Source organism: Leptonychotes weddellii, chromosome 14 (assembly GCF_054177405.1).
Source record: "Leptonychotes weddellii isolate Sample4059 chromosome 14, ASM5417740v2, whole genome shotgun sequence".
Lineage (NCBI taxonomy): Eukaryota > Metazoa > Chordata > Mammalia > Carnivora > Phocidae > Leptonychotes > Leptonychotes weddellii.
This window is the reverse complement of record NC_138382.1, coordinates 22,930,858-22,954,215: the sequence shown is the minus strand read 5'-3', so window position 1 is coordinate 22,954,215 and position 23,358 is coordinate 22,930,858. Positions and strand designations below refer to the sequence as shown.

The window sequence follows — 23,358 nt, the reverse complement described above, 5'->3', positions numbered from 1 at the left end:
GCTAGGAAGGTCAAAAGAAGAAAAGAAAGGGAACCCCGAGGTGTTTGTTCGCGAGTTCCAGGTGTGCCTCCGCGGTGCTTTTAAGGCCTAGTAGAGGCCGGCGGCCTCTGTGAGGCTCGCCCCGGCGAGGAGAGTAGAGACGGAGCGGTAGCACCCCTGCCCGACCTGGGTCCCGAGCCCCGGAGGGCGCGCACGACAGCGGCGGCGGAGGCAGGCGGGGCGGGGCGGGGCGGGGGCGGGGTGGGGGCGGGGCGGCGGGCGGTGCGCGTTTCCGGCGTGCGCGGCGGAGCGCTCGGGTGGGGGCACCGCCGGCTCCGTATCGCGCACAATGAGACAGCGCTGAGCGCCGGAAGTGGGGCCGAAGGAAAACACGGAGAGGGAGCCCGGCCGGGACAGGAAGAGGCGGGGGACCGCGGCGGAGGTGGTGAGTGCTGTGGGGCGCCTTCTCCCCGCGTCCCTCCCAGACTAGCCTCCGGGGTGGGTCTCCGGTGGGTTCCCTGGTCTCCGGAGTAGAGGGCGGGCCCGGCCCGAGAGAAACGTTGGCTCCATCCCCTGCCGGCCTCCTCGCCCCAGTTGCGAGGACCTGGGAGCCCCCAGGCCGGCGGGTTCTGAGCTCTCGGGTTCGAGTCCGCATCTTCACTTTGTGTCAGACCCTTCCGGCGCCGGAGAAGAAGGGACTTGGGTGGAGGCACTCGGCCCCGGCCCCCTGGCTGGCCGGGGGGACCCCGGAACCCCATCGAGGAGGCAGGTCACTTCCTGCTTCCTGGTCCCCGAGGTGGCTTCGTGGCCAGGAGTGCGGAGACGCCTCTTCTTTCTCTGTCTCCTGCCCCGAAGGGTGGAAACTGAGGCAGATCGAGGGTGGGGCGATCAAACGGGGGTCGAAGAGGGAGAAATGCTTTCCGTGACAAAACCAAACTTGTTTGGGGTTAGAGAATGAGGACTGGGGAGGTTAGCTGGAGTTGTCTCTTCGTCAGAAACCTAGTCCCTTTGACGAGGGGAGCCTTGGTGGGGAGCGAGCCCGTCCCCTGCCCAAGCGACCGAAGCCCGAGGTTCTGAATGGTGGTGGTGAGGGGGAGCCGAGGCCCTTCCCTGAAGGACGGAGAAGGGACAGAAAAGTGGATTTGAGCTACTTTCACAGAAAGTTTCGGTTACTTTGTATAACACTTAAAAGTAATTGCCAACTTTTTTTTTTTAAAGACTCTTTCCGGAGTTTCTAACAACATAGGCTTGGGAATGAGGGTTTGGTTTGGTTTTTTGGAGAAGCGCTTTTGTTTTATAGGTAAAGCCAACCAACTTGATAATGAGTAACATTTTTTAATACTGCAGTTCTCGAGACTGTAGGGAGCTTCCCTTAGTCACAGATGTAATCTTCATGTTAAATAGTAAGTACTAATTTTCGTGAAGAATATTACAGGATTCAAGCCTCCCAACTTCTAGTGTAATGCGGTGATTATTTGAATGTGATGGAAATTAGGAAAAGAAGAGTTTGTATAGGCTTTTGAGCATCTGTACAATAAACGTGTGGTATTTCATATGCTTGGTATGTTATCTTGTTATAGTTTGATGATTTCCCAAAATGCCTTCTTTCAGGTGCAGAGTAAGAAAATTGAAGTCAAAGACCATGGGAGATGCAGCAAAACCTTATTTTGTGAAACGTGCTAAAGACCGAGGGACTGTAGATGATGAGGATTTCAGAAGGGGTCACCCCCAACAAGATTATTTAATAATGGATGATTATGCTAAAGGCCATAGCAGTAAAATGGAAAAAGGCCCTCCAAAAAAAAAAATAACACCAGGGAACTATGGGAATACCCCCAGAAAAGGACCATATGCTGTTTCCAACAATCCCTATGCATTTAAAAACCCAATTTACAGTCAGCCCGCTTGGATAAATGACAACCACAAAGATCAGAGTAAGAGATGGCTCTCTGATGAACTTGCTGGTAATTCAGACAGTTGGAGGGAATTTAAACCTGGACCTAGAATTCCTGTTATAAACCGACCAAGAAAAGACTCCTTTCAGGAAAGTGAGGATGGATATAGGTGGCAAGATGGAAGAGGCTGCAGAACTGTAAGACGACTACTTCATAAAGACTTGACAAGCGTAGAAACCATGTCAGAAATGGAAGCGGGAAGCCCTGGTAATGTGTTCCAACTTGTCAAGTTACAGCCCCAAAGTCGCAATGTCTTTTTCATCCAAATGAGGTTTATTATTTTCAGCAGTGCCGTTCCGATTTTTCATAGTTCCTGCTTATTTAATGTGAATACTTTAAAAATTGTAATCGTGGTATTTGGGCAACTTCAACACATTGCATGTACTGGTCACTTTAAAAGTTCACTTTGCTATGAGGCTCATTTTACTTCAGTAAACGTATTTCCTGTTGATGCCTTTTACAGAAGAGGGCGACTATCACCCTGGGGACTATATCATATTTTCTGAGTGGTGTGTATGTATTTTCTAAATTATGTATTGTAATTTTGTATTTGAATAGCAAATGTGTCCATAATATAAATGACAGAATATAAAGCTAAAAAAAAAAATCGTATTCAATGTCAGTATGCAATATAGACTGTATATATTTCCTGTCACAGAGGGTTATATGTCTTTTGGATAGAGCATCAATCTCCGGAAGAGGATAGTCCAAGATTTTTATTTTTTTTCTTAGAAGTGACCATGGCAAACAGGCTGGGACACATTACAGACAAAAGTTTTGCGTTTTAGTTTCTGTAGCACCAAAACCCTTTTCTGAGTGCCCTCTGTGCTTGATTAATAATTGCCTCAAAGTGATTATACGTTTTTCTAAAAGGTGAATAGATTTTGTCCATGTAGCAATGATTTCTATAAACAGGAAAATTATCTAATGGACAGTAATAACTGAAATGAAATAAACTCATAAATATGAAGGAAAAAGTAAAACTAGTCTGAAAATGTAAATTATGCTTGGAAAAATGGGCTTTTAAATATATTGGCTGTAACCTTTTTTTTTTTTTTAAGATTTTATGTATTTATTTGAGAGAGTGAGATTGAGAAAGAGAGTGTGCATGAGCACACAAGGAGACAGAAACAGACTCCCCGCTGAGCTAGAAGCTCTATGCAGGACTCGATCCCAGGACCCTGGGATCATGACCTGAGCCAAATGCAGCCGCTTCCTAACTGACTGAGCCACCCAGGTGCCCGGCTATAAGCCTTTTTTTAGTGACCATATGGAATGGGTGGCAAATTGGTCAGCACTTTAAAGTTTTTTTAAATTTACATGCATCTAGGCAACATTGGCACTCTCCTAGGTATCCAGAAGCCCTTATGTGATATCTCACAGTGGCCAGTTTACATCTATGCATGTTACTGGTAAGGCATTAGAACTTGTGATCTGGACATCTAGAATATTTAACAGAGAAAACATCATTTGTTATCTCTAGGGGGTCTTATGATAGTATTAAATGAGAGAAAAGGTGCTGTTTTATATTTGTGAAGGTAGGAAAAGCAAGAGAATATGCCTTATATCAAATAGCAGAAATAGAATGAGGTGTTAATAAAGGAATCCCAGGAGAGAGAAAATCTTGGCTGCGTAAATCTTTAAGCTAGAAAGAAATTGAAGGAATTGTCTGATCTAGTGCTCTGTCATGATACATCAGGGTACAATCACAGTTTTTCACAGCAGGCAGCTGTGGCCTGGTGAGATTAAATTTATTTTAGCAGGGTGGTGGATGAGAAAGTGGAACTGAAATTGAGTGCTGTGCTGCTTTGGCCATTTACTCAGCCTCACTGGACCTTCAATCTGACAGAGGGAAACTGAACACATATTGATAATTTCTCGGCTTTTGGTTGGTGTTTTTCTTTTTAAAAGTGTATATATTTAAGTATTTCTGTATTACTGTATCCAGGTAGGACATGGACATCTTAATGCCGTTACCAATAGTTTTTTAAAAGAAAAAGTTGGTCTCAAGTAGCATTATAAAAACAGATTTATAGAATAAAAGTTTGCAACCAGACAGACATTAGTAGGGACTGTTAACAGACTAAAAATTTGTTGTATATGTATTCTTGTTTGGTCTGAAAAGCAACTAAAAAAGTTACTTTTAAGTGGTTTTGAACAGGAAGTACATACATTTTTTTGCTGTCCTTTTAATTGAAGACAATCCCAAAACCCCCATGTTCTCTCTATATGGAGAATAGGTGTGCGCTTTCACAATTGCTAGATGAAAGACTGTTCAGCTTCTAGACCTTGAACATCTTCATAAGAAAAATATTAAGCTTTGGTATGAAATTACTTGCTGTAGAGAGAAATTCAGTTTGAAGTATAAACTTTGCACTGCACTCAGGATTCTAAAAAGGATCTCATTAAAGGGACTGAAATTTTCCTTGAATCAGAATTCTGTCTTATTAAGGAAGGGTCTCATTAAATGATGTGAGAAGACAGTAAAAATTATCTTAAGAGTTGCTTTGTTTTTTAATACTTATTTTCTATTTTTCAGTTCTACGTTACCGCCCTGTACTTCATCCCTCAGATATCCTAGATTGCCAATTTAATGTATTTGGGACAATGCCATTAGTGATCTTAGCTGGAAAATATCCACTCATATACACATGTACTTTGTGAATGGAATAATGGGCCATATGCAAATAAAATATGGGAGACTTGGAATACTGTATATAGAGAATTCATGTTACAAGACACCTGCGATGAGCCAGGTAGTCTTCCTCTACATAATTGTGGGAACTTTTTAGCAATACCCAGCTTTGTCTTTCAGGATTCCCTTCAGTGAGATTTTATTTGACTGTTTTTACCATGCAGTCCTGTGAAACTCAGTTCAGAAGGTGATAATTGTCTTGTCGGTTATGGTCTAGTCTAGATGTGAATGGATATGCTACAAGGGGGGATTTCAGTAAGTTCTTTGCAGTTCTTATATTGTTAGATAAAAGGCTGAATTTCAGAATTCCATCCATGCTTTAATGTTTATTTTAAATCCCATTACTTTCACTTAGTCATTTGTCCCCAAACAAGTTATTTTCTTGGGCCAGCATTTTCCCCATCTGTACGATGGGGATAATATCAACATCTATGACAGGATCACTACAGGGATTAAATGAGGCAGTGCACATAAAGTGCTTGCATTGCATCCGTTACATAAAAAATACTCAGTAATGACAGCTGCTGTCATCGTCGTGGTCATCGTCATCAGACAGAATTTCTGCAGCCATCCACTTCTCTGTATAAAAACAGTAAGGAGTGGGGCACCTGGCTGGCTCGGTTGGATCTTGCAACCCTTGATACCGGGGTTGTGAGTTTGAGCCCCACGTTGGGTGTAGAGATTACCTAAAAATAAAATCTTTAAAAAGAAAAAACAAGGAGTTAATCGGGCTCTTTGGAGGGAAATTGTCATTCCAGAAGATGACAGCAAATACAGTTAAGTGAAAAGCCTTTGTGATTTGAGAGAGAAGTTAGAAAAGGGATTTGGTTCCATACCAATTACTGGTTTGTGAACTAATACGGACTTTTCTAATGGGTATTGCACATATTGGTGTAAATCTCTAATGAGTGTTTGCCAAAGTAAGAAACTTGTTATGAACACTGAAATTAGATGTAATTATTTAGAGTAGAGCTCGTAAAGATACACAAATGAGAACAGACACACCTCTAAGTTAAAAGAAGTGCTTATCTCAGAAGTTGATGCAGACGGAGAGCACAGTCCTTAAAAGATGGTGATAATTGGGAGTAGGGGAGTGTTAAAAGCAAGTATTAAAAGTAGACTAGTTTTTCTCTGCAAATGACTACTTCCCTTTTAGTATTTTATTTGTTTGGTCCATTTTGATGGATTTAAAAAGCAAAACAAAACTATTTGTCCTAATTAATTTCTTTCAATTGCCACTTATATTATAGAAGCTATTTATAGAATTTCATTATATATTCATCTTAGGGTACTTTGAGCACAGTGCTTGCTACTTTTCCTTTAGAGCGGTTGACAACAGCTTTTTGCAAATTAGAGATCCTATACCTCCCTTTTCTGACTCCAGTTTTTTCAGCCAACTGATTCGTTGTAACTGCTGTACAAGAAATGAGTTCCACTGAAAACTTGACATAGGAATTGCCTCATGCAGAGCTTTTCAGTAGGTTTATATTTTGAAAGACTAATTTTTGATCAGCCATTTAAACATTATTCAAACCATTTATCACAATTTTAATTGGGGAAATTAGCTTTTATTTTAATCATGTATTAATGATAGATTTATTTTCAGAGCTTGATAGACATTATCAAAGCTATTTAAAACGATTTTTTTATAGATCAATCCCACAGTCATCTTCAGTTTCACAGGTAGAAAAGTTGTAAATTTAAAAAAGGGAACAGATTCATTTATTAGTTATAAAGATTGTAGAACTAACAGCAGAGTTTAAATGAATTAGTCTATACTTGTAGAAAACTTTTATTTCAAGTAATGGCCTTTTTTCTTTGAAATGTGCTTAGTGTACAGACTATCCAAAGAAGCTAAAATGAAAATAAAGATAAAATAGGAACTAGTTGTCCTCAGTAAATAAAATTTTGGCTTGGACTTCTTGTATCCATGTGGGGAGAAGGCCCAATTACATGAAAGCTAAATTTACAGCTAAATGATGGATTTTCATTCCACAAAAGAATGTAGTTGATTTCTGAGTTCTTTGGAGATCATATTGTCCATCTTTCCTCTGTTGAGATTATCCACATTTCCTTTCATTTTTGTAAGTGAACAGTTTTCATTAGAATAACAGGTATACTAGAATATATTCAATATATTTATATTGTATATTACAATAAATTAGGTGTATTAGAATTACAGTAGGATAATTACAGAATTACAGAAGGCAAGTATACGTGCCTTCAGAGGATAATTTTTACTATTACTGAGTATGTTCAGGAGTATACTTGGAAGAAATGATAAAATCACATTGTATGGTTGAAGCAAATTCTTTTCCAGTGTTCCTAAAAGAGCATTTCTATGGGCTGGTGTATCCAGATGAGGTGGTCAATGAGTATTCACGTGTTTTATCCATGGAAGAGCTTTCCTTTTGCTGTGCTCAGATGTCATTCAGATAATCACATTATTTAGTTAATATGTATGAATAAATATGTACGGTCTCCTTTTTTGTCAGAGCGGTATTACTCAATATTGCCAATAATATTTTCCCGCTAACTTAAGAAAACAAGAAGCAGAGGTCCAGACCTCGGAAGCCACGTAGGACTAGAAATGAGGAAAATGAGCCGGACGGAGACTTGGAAGGCCCCGTGATTGACGAGTCTGTGCTTTCAACGAAGGAGCTCCTGGGCTTACAGCAGGCAGAGGAGCGATTAAAAAGAGACTTCATTGACAGGCTAAAAAGGGTAACGTCTTTTATTTGTTACTTAAAATCCTTGTCTTTGTTTAAACTATGCTAGTAATTGGAACATGTGCTTTGATGAGTTAGGTATCCTACTACAGTTATTAGCATTTAAGCACTGTGAGTTAAAAGTGATACTCAATTTGATTTAATAGAATCACTTCCAAAAAATGACTATTAGAATAGTGGTAAAGAGTGATAATAATATATTAGCAGTTTTTAAAGTGATGGGGAAATCATTTCTGGCTAACTTTTGTTTGCCTGTGTTTTGGAAGATAAGTATATATGTCTCTCTAAATCTCTTCAAATTATAGCGACCAAGAAACTACCCTACAGCTAAGTACACCTGCAAACTTTGTGATGTTTTAATTGAATCCATTGCATTTGCCCATAAGCATATCAAAGAGAAGAGGCACAAGAAAAACATTAAGGTAAGTTTAATGTAACCCAAACAAATATGTTTAATTGTCAGTTCTTTTTACTTGTCATCTTTGCAACTTTCCTCTCTTTAAGGCTATGATATTAATAACTTCACTACTTATATTACTGAATTTATTTTAGCCAAAATACATTGGTCAGATATGTTTTGCTGGGAAGTCTTGTGAATTTCATTAAGAACAGTACAGGATGAGTGAAGTCATTGATAGGATCTCAGTATATGCCCTTATGCCAGTAACAATAAAGCAAATAATTTGTCATTGCTGCTTTTAATGTTCTTTCCCTGCACTTTTTCCTTATTTTTGCCTTCTTTTATCACTTTATGTGCATAAAGAAGTGTTTGATGAACTGAAAACTAACACAGCTAAGGTGAGAGGGAGAGCTAAGAAAAATATTCCAGAATATTCTACAGAACATTCTACAGTGTTGTCTCAGGGAATGGTAGAAGGTAAAAACTGTGTGAGTCATTTTTAATCTCAATATTGATCTTAAAAGGAGAAGCAAGAGGAAGAATTGCTCACTACGTTACCCCCGCCTACACCCTCCCAGATAAATGCAATTGGTATTGCCATTGACAGAGTGGTACAGGAGTTTGGCTTACACAATGAGAACTTGGAACAGAGACTAGAAATTAAACGTATCATGGAAAATGTGTTCCAACACAAGTTACCAGGTATTTTCTAGATTTGTTTTTCTATTTAGCTACCTAAAAGTGCCTCATGTATTTTTCCAACCCGTAGTAATTTTCATCTAATAGAAATTGAGTTACCATGTCCTGAAGCTCTTAATTTTTTGTATGTTTTTGTTTCTTCTGGCTTTCCCCCAAGGTAACAAAGACTTTTACGTGCACTGTCATTAAGCCTGTCTTCATTATGAATTTCCTTTTACACATGTACTTTAAATTAAATGTTCCAGATTATGGGGGCACTGTGGGACTCTTGTGTATCTACCTGTTTACCTTCCTACCTATTCAAATTGATGCAACATTTTGAATTAAAATAAAAAGTATACTCAAGTCATTCTCAGGTTGTCTGTGTCCGAAAAAGGTTCTGTTAAACCACTCTTAAAAAGAATTGCAACATCTAAAATGAGCTCTGAACCTATTTTGTAATAGATTTTGTGTACTGTTGATTAATTTTCCAGGTTATGTCTGTGGAGCCACAGAAAACTTTTTTTTTAGAAAGCTCCACAAGTGATTCTAACCCACAGTTAGGATTGGAATCACTATTCAAAGGTTATCACCATATCACCCATAGAACTATTTGTTGTACTGAAAAAGCAGTCATATAGCATATCGTTCATACTTGTGTATACTTTCATAAAAATAAAGAGCAAGAATCTGTTCATTTCATTATATCTATAGCTCATCCTTTGTGTTATAGACAAGTTCCCAGAAAAGCATTTGTAATGTCAATGATTTTTGCTATAGATTTCCATTATAAAATTTAATATACTTTGTCACGGAAAACTGTTAAAACTCAAAGAAATCACTTGACTTAACAAACCTAAAAAAAACCCCACAAAATCCCCTGATAGGAAGGAGATAACTTTTTGGCACAGTAATAGTAAAACATTGGGGGAAAAATGCCATAAATAAATATAGGCAGTACACACACACACACACACACACATCTTCCTCTGAAGAGTGAATTGCTTATTGCCTAGTATTTTAAGTTATATCAGTGATACTAAAATTATTTTGCAAAAGTTTTCCTAAATAGAGCATATTATGTTAAGGTTTTTTTGGTTCATAATCATACTGAAAAGTAACTTTATGCTGACGGTCATTTTTATGATTATTTTACTGAAACATGATCTTTATAGTAAATTACACATGTGTGTGTTTTCTAAAAGGTGAAATGTTTGCATTAACTCTTTAGTATACTATCAGGTATATAAATATAAGACAAAGTCAGGCATCTGTTTTTGGCTTTCACATTGTGAAAATCCTTGCAAATAGTATTTTCTGCACAAAATATAAAATAATTTAGAATTTTTTTTAAATATGTTTTACAATTGACATGAAAGAGTAGCTGTTAACATAAACTGCAGACAATACAGCCTTCCCTGTTACATAAAATAAAATGAAGACAAAAGCCAAAGAGTCAACCATTCCTTTTTGTTTATTTATGCCAGACTTGAATACTATCTTACTTTCATGCGTAGTTTTAATTGATGGTTCCATTTCTTAAATAGCAGTGTTTTGTTATGACTTTCGAGAAATTTCACCTTATTTATGACTTAATTTTTTTTTTCAGATTGTTCTCTGAGATTATATGGGTCATCCTGTAGCAGATTGGGTTTCAAAAATTCAGATGTAAATATCGACATTCAATTTCCAGCCATTGTAAGTACAAAATAAAATGTTAGAATTTTCAGAGTGGTATGGAAATTCTTTTTTTCAAATGTGAGCTATATAAGAATATATTTAGACACTTGAAGATAATATAAATGGCAGCTTTTTCCCCTAAAATTTCCAGTTCCATGCTCTTCTGCCAACCTTCGATTTTAGAGCATTTCTTTTAATACTGTACAGATTTTTGTACTTCTTTTACTCTAGAGATCTTTTATATTTACTTCAAATGCTGGTTTTCTAACTATGTGACTCTGATGGGGCTTTTTAGGTTCTGTTAACTTGAGAAGATTAAATTATCTTGGTAAAGTCAACTTTCCAATGTCATAGAAGGATTTCAGATTTTAAACAGTGTGGACATGGAAACATTTGTGACCTGAAAGCTCCATTTGCTCCTAAGTTTCCACTTTTATACGCCTACTTTATTAAAATATTTATGCTTTTGAAGAACCACACCTAGCCTTGATTTCTGGTTTAAATGTGATTGAAAAAGATGTCATTGAGTCAGAATTTTGACTGTGGAAGGCACTCTAGTAGATCATCTGTTCATCCGATGGTGGTTCCCCAGGCCAGTTTGCAGATGGTTATGCCCCTTTGCCTGGGTTGCTAGTTAAAAATAATAAAGAAGATTCTTGGGCACCACCCCCAGATGTTCTGTCATACAGCCTCTTATTCCTTGCCATCCATGACTGCTACAGCTACGTGGTCAGCTGACCAACAGATTTTACTCGTCTTTTAACCTTCAAATTTTTATTAGTAATTTACCAGTATAGCAGTTATTTTGGTGTCGTCATTCATTTAGCAAATACTCACTGAGTCCATGTTGTGTGCCAGGCACCATCCTAGATCCCAGAGAACAAAACAGGTAGGATTCCTCCCTTGTGGAACTCATACCTAGTGGAGGAGATAAGTAATTACATATATATGGTTAATTATAATGAGGGCTATGCAGGGAAACAGGGTTCTGTGACAGAAAAGAACAGGGGATGTGTAGATCCAGCGGTCGTGAAGTCCCCTTTGAAGCGATGACATCGACTCTAGGCTCTAAACAATGAAAAGGAATCAGGAAGACAAAGGGTGAGTGTTTCAGGCAGGGGGAGCAGTGTTTGCAATCACCCTAAATCCCTACAGAGCTTGGCCTAGTTGAGGAGCTGAATGGATGATTGTATAGCCATGGTGGAGGGACCAAGAGAAAGAAGCAGCTTTAAGATTAGGACTGAGGACCCAACATGCAGGATCTGTGGGCCTTGGTAAAGAGTTTCACTGTGACCTAAGGGCAGTAGGAAGCTATTGAGAGTTTTAAGGAGGGGCACGCCTAGGTCTGATTTATGATGTTAAATGGTTGTGGTTCCTATGCGGAGCAAGGATTGGAGAGAGGCAAGGCTGAAGTGGAGACCAGCAAGCAATCTGTTGAAGTAGTCTTAGAGTGAGAGGTGACATGAACAGTTTTGTGTCTTGGAGATTTGCGGAGAGGCTGATTACCTCAGGAATTCATTAATCAGGAGTTAACTTTGTAACAGGTCGCTTTCCCTCATTTGGCATTCATCTCTGTCTCTGACTAATGTGTGCACATGGCATAATGATTAATTTATTTACTGGGGTAGCAGTGTGCTTTCTAATTTGGAAAGGAGTTTGGATAACTTCAGATGACCGTGTATTATCTCAGTGAAACAACAGTACTTATGGATTAGTGATGTATTCATTGATTTGTTTCCTAGATGTCTCAGCCAGATGTTCTCTTACTTGTTCAAGAATGCTTAAAGAACAGCGGTAAGGCCAAATTCTTTCCACGTTTTGCTCTTAATTTTTTTTCTTTTGTCTATAATTTGGATATATCTTATTTGTCAAACGTTGAAAATAGGAAGTCATGTGTCTTTTAATTATTTCTGTGGGTAATATTCGAACAAAACCATTCTGTGGTTTAAATTAATACGATAAATAGGTGTGACCCAACCCTGATTAATAAATCCCCAAATATTTGCTCCTGGTTAAGGTTATCAGTTGTCCAAAGTATTATCTGGCTTAGGACTTGATGACTTTTTATGCTCTCCATAGGCCTCATTAAACTGTCTCATCCCATGAATTAGTCTTTCCCATCATTCTTGTTTGGGTTGAAGGAAACATTCAGACATTTCTTCTTACTTCAGCCAATAATGTATTATGAACCCAGATATTTTAGTAGCTTTTGCAGCAGTTTTGTTCTTGAATATATCCCATCCACATTTCTAATTTCCTTATCCACATAACACTTAAATATTCTGATTCAATAATGTAGTCATTTCTAATCAAATGTGAGTTTTGCAAAATAAGGGTTTTAAATTAATGTGATTACTTGATTGTTGTACATAATAGTTTCCCTTTTCAAGTCATCTCAGAGCTTTATTTCGTAATCCTCTTTCAAAAGCCCGAACCGATTAAGTCACAACTTGTACTTCATCTAGTTCTGCTTTTAAACAGAGGTTTAATTAACCTACTTAATATTTTTTCTTCTTTCCTCAGACTCTTTTATTGATGTGGATGCAGACTTCCATGCTAGAGTGCCAGTGGTGGTGTGCAGAGAAAAGCAAAGGTCTCTGTTTCTTTAAGCTGTTTGTATATTGAATAGAAACTTGCCAGGAGCACATGTACTTTATTACATCTTAATGTCCAGTTTCTAGAATAGCAATCTCCTCATGTGATTAATTTCACAGGCTCACTGTTAGCATTCTCTCTATACTTTTGGCATTTGATGCAGGAGCAGAAGGTGTTTTATTTTAAAAAGAATAAAATTATTTGAAACAGTGGAGGAAGGAAGCATTTTGACCCACTTCATTTCAGTAAAAAACAACTTTATCGAAGGGTTACTTGCTGTAGCCACCTTACTTTGCCATGCTTTTTAGCAGCATTTTTAGCAATGCTGAGTAACAATTAGTGTGACTTCCCCCATGTGTGTCTCCCTCCATCTGGAAGCATTACCATCACCATAGTACATGGGTGGTTTGTAGGCTGTAATGATTCTTCATTAGGCAGATTCCTCCAACTCTTGGGAAAACACTCCTTTACTTTTTACAAAGATTAATTCCTACTCCCATTTGAACCATTTTACAGTATTTTCCTAATTTTCATTTCCCCCCAGAAATAGTTTTAATGTATGAAAATACAGAGTTTTAGTTCTGAAAAATAAAGTTCGCTCGGAGAATAGCTGCCCTATCTTTTTCTTAATGCAATGACCTAAATGACCCATAAAGATTTTGTGAGTTTTTTATTTTCATTTTGAAGATATTTATTATCAGTGCAAATTAGTTATTGATACCTGTGTAATGCTTTTTATCTTTCTCTTTTTCTTTCCCATCTCCACCCCTTACCCACACCCCCCCAGTGGTCTTCTTTGTAAAGTGAGTGCAGGAAATGAAAATGCTTGTTTGACGACAAACCATTTAACTGCCCTTGGAAAACTTGAATCAAAGCTGGTTCCTTTGGTGATTGCCTTTAGATACTGGGCAAAGGTAGGTTTGAGTTCTTTAAATGTGTGAGCACATTCTATGTATGCATAAACAGTATGCTTTGATTTTTTGCTTGGTTAATCTTAAACGTTTGGATGCATTATTTATAGACATGAAGAGAGTAGGCATCTGAGTATCGGAACAGAAATTTTAATATCTGCAGAAAGGAAAATTTAGTGTTTCTGTTTCACTGTAACAGTATTGCTGAAAAGATCAAAATGACTTATAGTGCTTATTAAAAATCAAATTTGTGGGTCAAATATAGGATATGGCCCAAAGAATTTACATTCTAACTGGTTTCCCAGCGTACTTCTTAGGCACAGGAAAGTTTGAGAGATACCATTTCTTTTTTTTGTTTTTTTAAAGATTTTATTTATTTATTTGACAGAGAGATAGAGAGCACAAGTAGGCAGAGGGAGAGGGAGAAGCAGGCTCTCCACTGAGCAGGGAGCCAGAGGGCTCGATTCCAGGACCCCAGCATCATAACCTGAGCCGAAGGCAGCCACTTAACTGACTGAGCCACTCAGGCGCCCCGAGAGATACCATTTCTAATTATGTACCCAGAGAATCCAAAAAATGGAAGCCACTCTCTGCTCATACTTATATTTCTCCATATTTATTAGAGCATTTAGTATTTCCTTAAAACTTAAGGTCCCATGATGATTATAAAATTGAGATTCTGTATAGGTACTTTAGAGAGAAAAGCTAGAGCTTTACTGATTATGTCAGTAACAGGGGCACCTGTGTGGCTCAGTAGGTTAAGCGTCTGCCTTCAGCTCAGGTCACGATCCCAGGGTTCTGGGATCGAGCCCTGCATTGAGATCCCCTGCCTCTCTCTCTGCCTGCCACTCTCCTTGTCTGCGTGCATGCACTCTCTCCCTCTCTCTCTCTCTGACAAATAAATAAATAAAATCTTAAAAAAAAAAAAAAGGTACAGCAGTAACAATATATAGTTCCTATTGCTCCCATCCAGGATAAGCAGAGGATTGCATCAGTCTTAACCAGGTGAATTGGTAATTACAATATACTGTCCTCTGAAAGCTGCTTCCCACTTCATCACTAAGTAGGCTATGCTTTTTAAATGGTTATTCCTGTTGGGCACCTGGGTGGCTCAGTCGTTAAGTGTCTGCCTTCGGCTCAGGTCATGATCCCAGGGTCCTGGGATCGAGCCCCGCATCGGACTCCCTCCTCCGCGGGAAGCCTGCTTCTCCTTTTCCCACTCCGCCTGCTGTGTTCCTGCTTTCGCTATCTCTCTCTCTGTCAAATAAATAAAATCTTTAAAAAAAAAATTGTTATTCCTGTTGGTGCTAATGAGTTTGCCTACATTCTTTCCCCAATCACCTTTCTGGGCAAAGCATGAATTTTCAAGGCAGTAGGTTCAGATGTAGGTTCAGACCATTGAACTGAGGAGAGCCAGTTGGCTTGCACTTGGGATTGAACCATCATTTTGATTTCACTAACAAGCATTTTAACCAAGTTGAGTGGATTTGCTGTGGATGTCAAAAAAAGAAATAACAAATATTAGATTAAAAATTTGAAATTGAAGTTGCCACACACCATCACAATATGTCGTTGCTCCAAAAGTTTATGGAAGTTTTATTTTTTGTCACTGTGGTATTTTATAAAAGGTTTTAGAACAAAATATGTAAATGATAGGTTGGTACAAAAGAATGCTTATCCTTTTTTTCTCTCATTTGTAGCTTTGCAGTATAGATCGCCCTGAAGAAGGAGGTTTGCCGCCTTATGTGTTTGCCCTGATGGCTATTTTCTTTCTTCAACAAAGGAAAGAACCTCTTCTGCCTGTTTATCTAGGATCATGGGTATAAAACTTTTTTTGCTTATATATCTGATACTAATTTTATTCCAGGGCCACAATTGCTTATGCCTAATTTCAAAATCTAAAAACTTAGCCAGAATGGACATGAATTTATTTATCCTACTAGTATGAATATTCATGCCTCTCACTGCTGAAATATTAGTGTATTTGCCTACAAGATGCTGGTGTGTACTCTTCTGGGGATAGGATTACTTTTCTAAACTGAAAAAGCTCTTAATTTGCGAAACACATAGGATCCTAAGGGTTTTAAACAAGACAATGTGAACCTGAATTAAATTTATCCTTTGGTACATACTTCCTCTGGGTATAATTAGATACTTAAATTTACAAGTCACCTCCAGACAGACTGTATGAAGCATTTGGTTGCTGTAACTTACTTTCTGTTTCTAGTCTTTGAGCTCTCTGCATTCCCCATTCCCTGTGAAACAAAAGAAAATAGAAGTATTGAGATTGCTAGTTGTACTGCAAGATGCAGAATGTTGTCGTCACCTCTCGAATAATATTTCGGTGTTTAAGATGAGTTAGAATTCAGTAATATGACCACTCTTTTTCTGCATAAGTTAAAGTTGATTTATTCAAATAGTAGGATTAAAGAAGTCTTTATCTCAAAGTCAAAATAATACTCTTCTTATCCTTTTGGAAACCTCACTTTTAAATCCTAGGTGTTTTTCTTGATAAAAATCTTATATGTATACTTAATGTATAAAAAGTCTCACTTGGTAAAAAGCTTATTTTGGCACATATGGTATTGTAACCACCTTTCTTCTTACCGTACACAGGATTCTCATCATTTAAGGAGGATTTGTTCTACAGTAGTAACTTAACTATGAGTATATATCAAAAATACATGATTATAGGGAACATTTTTTTTCTTATGAGTATTGAGCAAGGACCTTTATCTGCGGGGTCCTAGGAACAAAGACCAAAGCAGAATGAGCCCCTTGTAAACTCTCCTGGCAGACGGATCACAGTCCGCTGTGCGTCCCAGTGGCCTGAAGGGCACTCTCTTTGTGCTTGTGGTACTGAAATGAAAGAATACAAGCCCCCAGCGGGTGTCTGCTAGATAGCTGTCCTGGTGGACAGAAGAGAGAATAGTCAACCCTTAGCTGATAAATAACCCTTCCCATCAGACCCAGAAGGGCCTGTGAAGGTCTTTAAGGTTTTCCTTTCACTTTAATCCAGTAGAGAGAGGAGTTTAGGATGGGACCAAACCATTTAGATTCCTGTGCCCAAGAGGGCCTTTGTATGTGTTCCCATACTCACTATTGTCTTAGTGAGATCTACCTTTTCTGGTGTCCTGGTCACCTCTGAGTAGTCAGCTGTCACTGATGTGAGGATGCAGGAAAAAGGATGTTTCTATTCTGGTGATGTGATTCTCCTCAGGATTTGCTTATGAATACCCTATTCTATGGCCAGTATATTCTAGGCAGTGGTACTGGCCATTCTCTAAAGTGACATTGAATTTGCTTTTGATTACACCATTTGTTCATTTAAGATTTAATGACAGAAACAGGTATGTGGTGGACAAAAATGGATTGAATTCTGTCATCAAATAAGGCACCCTCTACTGCCTGAACCAAAATGATCTACAGTTTTCAGTATTTTAAACTCATCAGGCATCAATGCTAAAGTCTTACCAGTAAATGCTAGAAACTTCTGCTAGAGTCATAGAAATATAAAGCAAGTGCGGGAAAAGAAATTAAATTCACTATTTAATTAAATTCACTTATTGGTGCCAGAAATTTTACATCATTATTTCTGTACAAAATGCATTGAAGATTTCAAAATGATGTTTATAAAAGTATCTAAACTGTTAATTCCTTCAAAATCTTTAAAGCACTGTGTATGTTTGTCATTTTACCTGGCTCTGAAGGGAATACACAGATGAATAAGATGAAATTCCTGGTCAAGAAGTTTAGGATATCATGCCTCTGTGCCCTCATCTCTCTTCAGAGATTCTTAAGCCAATCTACGCCAACCTCTTCCATGTTGGAGGCTGTCCTCGCTGACCTTTTACTCCCATGTATTGTTATTAGACTTTGATTTGACTAAAAGTTAATCATAACAAGTTGTGTTTAACCCTGTCCTCTCAGCATCTTTCATCCCTACAACAATATTTTACTAGTCTCCTAGTAGTTATTCTTTGGCATCTGTCTTATTTTAGATTATATAGATTTAGCTTTTAGCAGTTATTTACCCATGAAGGATGCCAGCTAATATAGTCGAAAGAAGAGTAGTCTAAAGTTTGCTAGCCCTACAATTCCTCCAGATTTCGTCACTTACACATATCCTTATGACCTTCGGCAAGTTATTTATTTTCTCTGAGCCTCAGAGTCCTCCTCTGAAAAATTCTGAAATGAGATCATGAATGTAAAGCTCCTGAACCAAGGCAGGAGAACAACTGTAGTTCTTTTCCCCCTCAATGGAAAGTCAAGTTCTACTTATGATGTGGAGGCACAACCTCCTAACCAAGTGATCCTGTATAAATAACAGCTATAAATCTCAACAAAACACAAGAAAACAACAACATGAAGGCTCTGGAGACTGAACAAGCACAAGCAGACTTTGGAGAGAAGTCAAACTTTGGAGCAAGTGTCCGACACATAGCGAGTTTCTGTTCTTCTGTGGCTTTACCCTAAAGGCACGTACCTCTGATAGCAAAACCAGTCCTCTCTCTGGCCAGAGGAACTAGGGCCACCAGATAAAGGGGGAAAACCCGGGGGAAAGATACTGAGAAGTGGAACCCTTAATTCTGTGTGTAAACTCAGCATGTCTCTGACTAACTCCCAAACCAGTCCAGTCTGTCCTATAAGGAGCTTGGAAGTCATCACTCTGTCTTCACAAAAAGAAAAAAAAAAAAAAAATGAACAAACTGAAAATCAACAACTCTTCTTAGAGCCATCAGAGAGTTGAGGTCACAGGGAAAGCCACTGCCCCCAGAATTGGAGAGACAGGCAAATACAGCAAATTATAACTTGTTAGAGCAGAAGCCCAGGAACAGAGCCAATACCAGGGTAGGAGGACTTAGACTGTGGTTCTGGAGGCTCATTCTGGGCAAGCCTGAGAGTGAAAAATAGCAGGGGCCCCAGCCTTAGGGAACCTCCCAATGATTTCACAGGTTCTACCCCAGGAACCCCCACCAGGTTCTCAGGGTGAAGATCCAAGAAAAAATCCCCCTGTGCTTTTGGCAGGGTGAGGAAAAAAGTCACCATTTTGAAGTATGCCCAGAGCATGCTGTTCTCCTAAACAAAAACCTGCCTTCAAGGGAAACTTTTTTTTACCTGGGCCTAACCGACCTGGGGAAAAGAAAAATACCCAACTCCATCCCCTTTCCTGAGCCTTCCTGTCTTCCTTAGGTGGGGAGGATTGAAAAGCACTTTGTCAAGGTCACAGTCCAGGACCACAGGCTCACTGAAAGACTGACACCTGATCATAGAGGTCTATAGAATGCTTCCCCTCCCCCAGACCTTACCACATTGTTAGGGCTCCTGCATAAAACGGGGTTACAATGGAAAGACCTCAGTTCACAAGAAATCTTTTGGGAAACCCAAAAACAACAGGGAAGATAAAAACAAGGACACCAGAGAAAGTTTTAGCCTCTTGACATCTACAGCTACAACAATCAGTAAACATAGCCTAACTCCTAATAAATAAAACTTCACACTAAAGGCCTTTCCACCTCAGTTCCTTTTACCGAGTACATATATCCAGCTTGCTTTTTTTTTTTTAAGATTTTATTTATTTAACAGAGAAAGCATGCGCATGCACAAGCAGGCAGAATGGCAGGCAGAGGGAGAAGTAGGCTCCCTGCTGATCAGGGAGCCCCATGTGGGGCTCGATCCCAAGACCCTGGGATTATGACCTAAGCCGAAGGCAGACCCTTAACCAACTGGGCCCCCTAGGCGCCCCTATATCCAGCTTTCAACAAGAAAATTACGAGTCATACTAAAAGGTAAAAAGACATAGTTTAAAGAGACAGAGCAAGTATTGGAATTATCAGACCAGGAAATTAAAACAACTAGGATTAATATGCTAAGGGCTTGAATGGAAAAAATGGAGAACATGCAAGAACAGATGGGTAACACAACTTGCGAGATGGAAGCTCTAAGAAAATCAAAAGGAAATACTAGAAATAAAGTCTGTAACAGAAATGAAGAATGCCTTTGATGGATTCATCAGTAGGTTGGACACAGGTGGGGGAAAGAATCATGCTTTCTTCACCAGAAACTTCCCAAACTGAAAAACAAGGAGATAAAAAAAAGAATGAAAAAAAAAAAAAAGATGGAACAGAATACCTAAGAAGTGCAAGACAATTACTAAGAGTTGTATGTATTATGGGAGTATCAGAGGAAGAAAAAGAAAGGAACAGAAGAAATAATTTGGAATAATGACAGAATTTTCCAAAATTAATGACACACTTCCAAAACACACATGTAAAGCAGACTAAAAACAGGCTTAAGGCTAAGGCTTAGAAAAATGAACTGAGATCAGAATTGCCGTCCACCAGAGAAGAGACAGTCTGCAGTTTATGTAGTCCAGTTAATTACCTACAAAAGTATCAACATGTTTTGGAGTAACTTAAAGAATCCAAAACTTTCATAATACAGTATAGGATCACAGTATCCAGAATGCAATCTAAAATTACTCAATATACGAAGAACAAGGAAAATGGGGCCCACTCTCAAGGGAAAAGGGAAAAGAAAAGGAAAAGAGAAAAGAAATCCAGTTGCCAAACCAAGATGCCCCAGATGTGGGAACTCTGAAAGACTTTAAAAGAGTTATTGGGCGCCAATAACACAAAAGAGTTATTGGTGGCTCAGTCGTTAAGCGTCTGCCTTCGGCTCAGGTCATGGTCCCAGGGTCCTGGGATCGAGCCCCACATCGGGCTCCCTGCTCTGCGGGAGGCCTGTTTCTCCCTCTCCCACTCCCCCTGCTTGTGTTCCCTCTCTCACTGTCTCTCTCTGTCAAATAAATAAATAAAATCTTTAAAAAAAAAAGTTATTAATAAGTATGCTCCATGAGATAAAGGAAACATACTTGCAATAAATGAAGAGATAGGAAGTATCAGCTAGAGAAATAGAAAATGTAGAGAAGCAAGTGGAAATTTTAGAAGTGAAAAATACATTATTTTTAAATAAAAAGTTTACTGGATGGACATAGAATGGAGGTGACATAATAGTCAGTGAAAGTGAAAATAGATGAATAGAAATTAATCTGGAGAAGAAAAAGAAAAATATTTGGAAAAAATAACCTCAGGGACTTAGGGACAATTAAAAAAAAATGTAGGGCACCTGGGTGGCTCAGTTGGTTAAGCGACTGCCTTCGGCTCAGGTCATGATCCTGGAGTCCCGGGATCGAGTCCCGCATTGGGCTCCCTGCTCGGCGGGGAGTCTGCTTCTCCCTCTGACCCTCCCCCCTCTCATGTACTCTCTCTCATTCTCTCTCTCTCAAATAAATAAAATCTTTAAAAAAAAAAAAAATGTAACCTATGGGTAATTTGAGTCCCAGAAGGAGAGGAATAAGAGGATGGGACAGGAATAAGAGGATGGGACAGGAAAAGAGCCAGAAACTTCCCAAATTTGATAAAAGAGATTTATAGACTCAGTAAGGTGAAGAAACCTCAAATAAGATAAATTCAAAGAGAAGCATGGAGAGCACATGATAGTCAAAACCAAAAATAAAAAGCAAAACTTAAAAGCAGGCAGAGAAACACCTTACCTAAATGAACAATGATTTGGCCAACTACTCATCAGAAACTAGTGATTAATTAATCATTTCATAATGTGTATGCATATCAAATCATCAGATTATATACCTTAAATATATACAATATACCAGTTTTTGTGAATTATACTAATAAAGCTCGGGGGGGAATTAAAGTCAAACTAAAGCTCTACAATATCAGATGAGATCAATTTTAAGAGAAGAAATGTTATCCAAAGACAAAAAAGGACATTTCATTATGATAGGGTCAATTCATCAAAAAGGCAAAACAATCTTAAATGTTTGTGTCTATTAAGAGAGCACCAAAAACATGAGCCAAATATTGACAAAATCTATCCCATCAGAATAAGAGATTATAACACCCCCTCAGCAGGTGACTAATGTATTAGCTAAAGAAAACGTAAGTGAAGATTTAGGGGATTTGATAGACACTATTGACAACAACCTGGATCTAGTTGATATTTGTGGAACATTACACCCAACAACTGCAGAGTGCACATTTTTTTTTTCAAATGCATATTGTACTTTTATCAAGGTAGACCATATGCTGTTTTAAAAAGTTTCAATGCATTTTAAGATTGAAATCATATATTCTTTGACCACAATGGAATTAAATTAGAAATAATAATGGCAACATATGTAGGAAAATCATATCTATTTGGAAACTAAACAGTGTATTTACAAATAATCCATAGGTCAGAGAAGAAATCACATAGGAAATTAGAAATATTTTGAACTAAATTTTAATAAAAACACAGTACATCCAAATTTGTGAGATGCAGCTAAATTAGTGTTCACAGGGAAATTTATAGGTTTGAATACTTAAATTTAAAAGAAAGGTCTAAAGTCAGTAACCTAAATTTTCACCACAAGAAGCCAGAAATGAAAGAGCCACATAAACCCAAAGTAAGTTCTTATTTTTTTAAAGATTTTATATACTCATTTTAGAGAGCATGAGCATGAGCAGAGGGGCAGAGGGGGAGGGACAAGGACAAGCAACTCAGGCTGAGCAGGAGCCTGAGGCAGGGCTCAATCTCACAACCCTGAGATCATGACCTGAGCTGAAATCAAGAGTCAGATGCTCAACTGACTGAGCCACCCAGGTGTCCCAACCCAAAGTAAGTTTTTGAAGAAAGGAAATATTAAAGCTAAGGGCAAAATCAATAAGGAGAAAATACACTAACAATAGAGAAAACAAGGCCAACTGTTTGATCAGTAATATAAGCCCCTGATAGACTCATGAGAAAAGAAGAAAGAACACAGTATCATATGATCTCACTGATATGAGGAATTCTTAATCTCAGGAACAAACAGGGTTGCTGGAGTGGTGGGGGGTGGGAGGGCTGGGGTGGCCAGGTGATAGACATTGTTGAGGGTATGTGCTATGGTGAGCGCTGTGAATTGTGTAAGACTGTTGAATCACAGACCTGTACCTCTGAAACAAATAGTACATTATATGTTAAAAAAAAAAAGAAGAAGAAGAAGAAGATAGGAAGGGAAGAATGAAGAGGGGGAAATCGGAGGGGTAGATGAACCATGAGAGACTATGGACTCTGAGAAACAAACTGAGGGTTCTGGGGGGGGGGTGGGGATGGGTTAGCCTGATGATGGGTATTAAAGAGGGCACGAACTGCATGGAGCACTGGGTGTTATACACAAATGATGAATCATGGAACACTACATCAAAAACTAATGATGTATAGTGATTAACATAATAAATAAATAAAAAGGAAAAAAATGAGTTAACTCACTAGATAGGAAGTTTTGAATGTACAACAACAAAAAAGAATTCCTCATATCAGTGAGATCATATGATACATGTCTTTCTCTGATTGACTTATTTCGCTCAGCATAATACCCTCCAGTTCCATCCATGTCATTGCAAATGGCAAGACCTCATTCCTTTTGATGGCTGCATAATATTCCATGGTATATATATACCACATCTTCTTTATCCATTCACCTGTCAATGCACATCTTGGCTCTTTCCATAGTTTGGCTATTGTGGACATTGCTGCTATAAACGTCGGGGTGCACGTACCCCTTCAGATCCCTACATTTGTATCTTTGGGGTAAATACCCAGTAGTGCAATTGCTGGATCGTATGGTAGCTCTATTTTCAACTTTTTGAGGAACCTCCATACCGTTTTCCAGAGTGGCTGCACCAGCTTGCAT

At 38.5% G+C, this 23,358-nt stretch overlaps 1 protein-coding gene across 7 annotated transcripts in view; it reads left to right on the top strand.

Annotated features, from left to right (window-relative positions):
* The first annotated feature begins 279 nt into the window (after window positions 1–279).
* The window catches only part of TUT7 (terminal uridylyl transferase 7), a 62,054-nt gene continuing 38,975 nt past the window's right edge, over window positions 280–23,358 (top strand). For 3 of the 7 annotated variants that reach the window (XM_006742347.3, XM_031037978.2, XM_031037971.2), the window contains exons 1-10: window positions 280–424; window positions 1,591–2,141; window positions 7,172–7,353; window positions 7,664–7,780; window positions 8,283–8,460; window positions 10,046–10,134; window positions 11,859–11,910; window positions 12,640–12,709; window positions 13,499–13,625; window positions 15,323–15,442. In XM_006742347.3, the coding sequence (XP_006742410.1) occupies window positions 1,622–2,141; window positions 7,172–7,353; window positions 7,664–7,780; window positions 8,283–8,460; window positions 10,046–10,134; window positions 11,859–11,910; window positions 12,640–12,709; window positions 13,499–13,625; window positions 15,323–15,442 (1,455 nt within the window). In that variant the 5' untranslated portion in view covers window positions 280–424; window positions 1,591–1,621. Of the gene's footprint in view, window positions 425–455; window positions 478–513; window positions 745–888; window positions 1,171–1,590; window positions 2,142–4,473; window positions 4,691–7,171; window positions 7,354–7,663; window positions 7,781–8,282; window positions 8,461–10,045; window positions 10,135–11,858; window positions 11,911–12,639; window positions 12,710–13,498; window positions 13,626–15,322; window positions 15,443–23,358 lie in introns of those variants that run through there. The other 4 variants (XM_031037976.2, XM_031037972.2, XM_081802910.1 and 1 more) reach the window with 4 other exon arrangements.